General features: G+C 41.6%; 1 protein-coding gene across 1 annotated transcript; it reads left to right on the forward strand.

The window, feature by feature from the left end:
• The first annotated feature begins 3,937 nt into the window (after nt 1-3,937).
• Nucleotides 3,938-5,257, forward strand: LOC145786914 (52 kDa repressor of the inhibitor of the protein kinase-like). The gene has a single exon (XM_082598656.1). It carries the CDS (start codon nt 3,938-3,940, stop codon nt 5,255-5,257), a length of 1,320 nt encoding a protein of 439 aa, XP_082454782.1.
• The last annotated feature ends 767 nt before the right edge of the window (nt 5,258-6,024 follow it).

A 6,024-nucleotide genomic window follows, 5' to 3' on the forward strand; every position in this document is an offset into this window, starting at 1 on the left:
AGGGGCAGGGGGGGCAATGGTGCCCTTTTAAAGTCATGTAAGCTACTGCACATTTTGCAATATAACAATTTCTGCTATTCGCTTTTAGCCTAATTATAATCTTTCATTTTTGCCTCAAAATAATATTTACGGCACAAAATTTTGCAACACAGTACAGGCCTTAAAACTCGTTTTTTTTTCGACAGCCATGGTGGCCTACCGGGAGCTCCTTCTCGGCGGCCAAATCTGCGTGCTTGGAGGCCAAAATACAAAATAAAAATAACGATAGCACAAGTAAATAAAATTAAACTTGCAACAATGCTAAAATGATCACTTAGCGTTGTTGAAGTCTGGGCCTGGGCGACGTCCTACAATAGAATCGCTGCACCACGCAATAACTGCTTTATCGGGATTGTAATCCAGTACTATTCAAACGACACTCGCACGAGTGTCTCCAATGTGGCTGATTTTATAAAAGTTCGCTACTCCCCTAGAATTCTTTTTAGCAACGAAAAACAACGTTCGACATGTGTTGACGATGACGGCAAGGTAATAAAATAAGTATTTCAATGATTAAAACATTAGGCTACTTGTAGGCTTTAACTGCCCTTTATCAGAACTGACGATACACTAGCAAGTGCGAAATATTTTTTCTGTTACATCTACTGACATCTGATCCTGTTGCCTTAGCAATTGAGGTTTTAGCTATTTCAATGATGTACATTACTAAAAGACATTACTAAAAGAAGCATAATTTTTGCAAAATATGATCAAAAAATGTTTTCCCCATTGATGTCAACTAACTTTGTTCTCCTTTTTAACAACGGTTCAATGTCCGACAACATCGAATCGACATAAAAACGACAATATTGTCAGCCGATGTAAATTAGCAATTCGGATTAAGACTTTGTTAAAATAAACGTCGGGAATTACAAACAAGACTTACAGCGCTGGCGATCGCAGATGGATATTCCATCAATAACAAATATTCCTGCACAATGCAACAGTGGCGATTATGACGCGCTGACCTAACTTTGCGTCACTCTTTGATACTGCATGTTTTCGACAGTTAATCCACGATCATTGTATTGCGAAATTAAATAATTGGCTAGGAGAGACTGGCGGTCAAACTTGGCCGATTGAGGAGGTAGCACCGGCGGTTCATTCAAGCACTACTTAGCGGCCATGGCCGCAGGCTGCTTTAAGGCTTGACAGTAGGTTACATCATTATAAAATAGCATGATGCCCTTCTTTGTAGCCTATACCGGACACTTGTAGGCTATCATTACTCAATACATAGTGAGCTGATAGATTAGCATTATCGCTATGTCTTATCTTAAAACTTGAAAAAAAATTGGCCTTTTATTAAACGAAAGTGCCCTTTTTTCGTAATCTTGCCCCCCCAGTCAAAAATCGTTCCGGCGCCCCTGGGTGAGCAAGCATAAAATAGTAAAAACAACATTGAAAGCAAGAAGTAAATATTTAGAAAAAAACAGCTTTACAACTGTAATCAATGATCATTCGTGCTTTCAAGATAATTTTAATGAACTGAAGATGATTAATTTGAGTGTTGCGACCGTGCCATATTTTAAACTGATTGTCCTGCTTTGGTATCATGCATGTTATAACGTCCACGTTTTATCGCTTCTGCCTTTTTCTAGACCTCTGCTATGTTTGGCATACCGCAGTGGGAGTATTCTCCATGCATGCAAGGCATGCACTGCATGCCTTGCAATTCTGATGAAATCAGACATCTTTCAGAAACAACGAATTTATGCGTAAAAATTAAAAATGTTAATAGCGGAACCTCCTCACTCTCTTAATTTCAATATTCGAAACAAATGTTCGTTTTCAAAATTTGGCAACTTCGCTGACCCTGGCAACCCTGCGTGCTGAGACGAGCTCAGCATGCGTTGATAATACAATTTGCCTATTCGCCACTCTTTTACAACATCGTGGCGCAAATGGAACCAAGGCATGCAGATTTGAAATTGCATGCAAAACAAAAATCACGATCTCGAGACTGGGTTGCCAGATTGGTCTTTTTAAGGCCAAATTTCAGAAATTCGGGGTTTTTAAAAAGCGTTTGGCCAAACTATTTTTGTTTGGACGCTTGGTCTTGGTCTTTTTTAGTTTTCCGATTGGCATTTGTTTGGCCTCTTTTCTTTTGGTCCTCATAGTTTAAGTCCTTGCGGTTTTCTGCTGTAGATAGTATGATATACTTGAGACCTAAACACAGTAGTTTAAAAGATCATCAACAAAACGGGTCGGGTGTATGCTGAAGGCCATACACCTCTGCATAGCGCTTCAAGTCCGCCATCCTGCAATGCAGGATAAAGATATAAAATTAAGACATTGGATTCATGGTGCGTTCCAAACCTCATTTTTTGCAAAACAGCTCAAACAATTATCAGCTAAGTAAGGCTCAGATTGCAAGAAAAGCTATCAAACCTAAGGCAAATTTGCAAAATTCTCCTTGGGGGACATGCCCCCACACCCCCCTACACTGGCTATGACCATAGATATCTTATATATAGATATGCAACTCAGTGGTGCGTAACGATGTTTGAAGGCTAACAGCGTAGCTATGGCTGTATGCATTGACTTCAAACTTGGCACAGCAAAACAACTTTATTTTTAATATATTTTTTTGGTTTTTGTTTAAATAAAACTTTCTTCGTTTTCAAGTTGACGTATGGATTGCTTGTGATGACGTCACATTCTCGTTCCGCATGGACTGCTTTATGGAGATTCTGGCGATTGAAAACAAATCACAGTCACAGAGGGTACCTCTAAATACCCATTGTCGGGCATTGTCGGATTTTTGGGGGGTTGTGAAGCATTTTCAGGGGTTGTCGAACATTTTCAGGGGTTTCAGGTATTGTAGAGTAGGCTAACTACTTTCAGGCATTGTTGGGAATTTCTAGGCATTGTGTAGGATTTCCAGGCATTGTCGATCATTATCAGTGGTTTACAGGCTTGTGAGGCATTGTCGAACATTTTCAGGCATTATCGAACATATTCAGGGGTTGTCGAGCATTTTCAGGGGTTGTCAGGCATTGTAGAGTAGCTATACTTTCAGGCATTGTTGGGAATTTCCAGGCATTGTCTAGGATTTCCAGGCATTGTCGATCAATATCAGTGTTTGACAGGTTTGGTAGTCATTATGGAACATTTTCAGGAATTGTCGAACATTTTCAGGGATTGTCGAGCATTTTCAGGCAGTGCAGGATTAAGGTGGATGCTATTGATGCTGCAGCATTAGGCCCATTCCTGAAATAGGCCCAGACGAAAACAGACGTGAATTTTCCGGACGCTGAACAGTTTTCCTTTGCTTAATTAACCCACAAATAATTCTTATTATGAAATTTGTAGTCCGACTTTCGCACGCCTAGGCACAGTGTTACGCCTAGGCACGTAAGATAAAGCAAGATTTTGGCATAGACTACTTATTTAAGATGAAAAATTATAACACTTTTCGAGCTGTTTCAGGGCCCTTCATTACTTCAGCCGCAGATAAGATGCACGGCTTTATTAACTCTTCCCCAATCGTGTATGCTTTTTTTGGTTTTAACTATTCGTAGAGAAACTAGATAGGATTCATGAAGAAAGGATTTTTCGGTAGTCGTCATCTTTTCATTTGCTTTTTTTAATCGTTCATATCAGAGAATATTCGTCCAAAATATTCAAGTGGCTTGCCTTCAAGATTGTTGTGCTTTGAATGAAAGTGACGAACAACTTTAGAAGGTTTCATAACGTCATTTGGCAGAATTTGGGAGCACACCAAACATTAGGGCCGTGACGATTGTTCACTACCCGGAACTATTGTAAAACCAAGCTCCAAGTATTCAAGGTTCCTGGTTTATTAAAAGTTTATTAAAAGTTTTATTAAAGGTTCAAGGTTCAAGCTCCAAGGTTCCTGACATTCTTGCCTATGATGAGACACACCGCTACGCACATGGCTAGCATACTTCTGAACTTTCTGAAGGAAAATGGCTTGGATGTTACTAACTGCAGAGGCCAGTCGTATGACAATGCGTCAAACATGTCAGGACGGTACAACGGTGTCCAGGCAATTGTGAAGCGAGAATGTAAATATGCTGCTTTTATTCCATGCTGCAACCACAGTTTAAACCTGGTAGGAGACCAGGCTGTTAATAGCTGCGCTGGCTGTACCAGGTTTTTTCATTTTGTCAATGGACTATACGTTTTCCTGTCTGAATCGACATATCGCTGGCAGAAACTGAAGAATCGCTGCACATTAACGCTCAAAGGTTTGTCTGGAACCCGATGGTGTGAACGTGCAGATGCTGTCAAAGCGCTAGTAGAAGGGTGGAAGAGCATTCAAGAAGTCCTGGATGAGCTTGCGGCAGATAAGGAGCAGAAGGCCGATACGAGAAACCAGGCCGACGGATTTTCGCGCAGGATGGACGAACTTGAGACAGCAGTTATGGCGACTGCCTGGAACGATATCCTATGCCGTCTCAACAGTACGAGCATTAGCCTCCAAGACCCTACAGTCAGTCTGAATACGGCAACTAGTTTATTGGCATCACTAGTCGACACGATTCAATTTGCACGGGACAGATTTGACGTGTATGAGCAGATGGCGATCGAAAAGGTTCCTCACGGCGAATACAAGGCTGAAGAACGTCGAGGCCGTAAGCGAAAGCGAATGCCTGATGAAGGAGCTGCAAACGAAGAAAACCTCACCCCTAGGGAAACATTCAAAACCCATATATATCTGGTCATGATCGACAGACTGTTAGCTGAACTGGAAAAGCGAATGAAGGCGTATGAGGATATATCTACAACATTCGGATTTCTTTCGGAGCTAACGTTATTGAGCATAAAGCAGATCGAGAATAAAGCTCAAAATCTCGTTTCCTCGTATCCAGATGACTTGGAAGACACGCTGGTGGCTGAGCTCATACAGTTTGCTGCATTTATGCGCACCCAGAAATCGGTGAGTGTGAACGAGTCAGCAGAGCTTACCATGTACAAGCTTTTGTCGTCGTTGAACCTTTCTCAAACATTTCCAAACGTCGAGATTGCTTTGCGCATCTATCTGTGCTTGATGGTGTCTAATGCCTCCGGCGAGCGGAGCTTCTCAAAACTGGGAATAGTCAAAGGAGAGCTGCGGTCCTCGATGAGGGAGGAAAGGCTAAACATGCTGGCGCTTATGAGCATTGAACATGAGGTGCTGAGTAGCCTTGACTGCACTGACATGATCGAAGATTTCGCGCTTGCTAAGGCTCGAAAAAGTAAGCAGCACTAGCGCAGCATTGACAATATGCCAACGTTAAGTTGATCTGGATTAGCCTTTTCTTCATTAACTCCGCTTTTCAGGCAATATTGGTATTGAATTGTGTTGGTGTTACATAGCCTGATGTTACTCTCGAGTTTTTACGATAACACGTCGTTAGCCTATTATTGTTCATGTTCATTAAAATTTGGCTGACTGCGTCGAAAGCAATAAAGGCTCTTTGGTCGGTCTGATTACGCGTGTACGGTGGAGTCAGAGTGTCGAATGCATATGTACCAATGCCTAGAAAAAATAGGCCTGTTTTTGCGCTGCAGCATCAGGCCCAGTTTCGTCTTAATCCGGCCCTGTTTTCAGGGGTTGTCAGGCATTGTAGAGTAGCTACTTTCAGACATTTGTTGGGAATTTCCAGGCATTGTCTAGGATTTCCAGGCATTGTCGATCAATATCAGTGTTTGACAGGTTTGGTAGTCATTATGGAACATTTTCAGGGATTGTCGAGCATTTTCAGGGGTTGTCAGGCATTGTAGAGTAGCTACTTTCAGACATTTGTTGGGAATTTCCAGGCATTGTCTAAGACTTCCAGGCATTGTCGATCAATATCAGTGTTTGACAGGTTTGGTAGTCATTATGGAACATTTTTAGGCATTGTCGAGCATTTTCAGGAATTGTCGAGCATTTTCAGGGGTTGTCAGGTATTGTAGAGTAGCTACTTTCAGGCATTGTTGGGAATTTCCAGGCATTGTTTAGGATTTCCAGGCATTGTTGATCATTAGCCTATT

The sequence above is a fragment of the Aplidium turbinatum genome, chromosome 17 (assembly GCF_918807975.1).
Source record: "Aplidium turbinatum chromosome 17, kaAplTurb1.1, whole genome shotgun sequence".
NCBI lineage: Eukaryota > Metazoa > Chordata > Ascidiacea > Aplousobranchia > Polyclinidae > Aplidium > Aplidium turbinatum.

Bases quoted from the DNA above. Each gene is read 5' to 3' on its own strand.
- LOC145786914 (XM_082598656.1), top strand. From the start codon at position 3,938: ATGGCTAGCATACTTCTGAACTTTCTGAAGGAAAATGGCTTGGATGTT.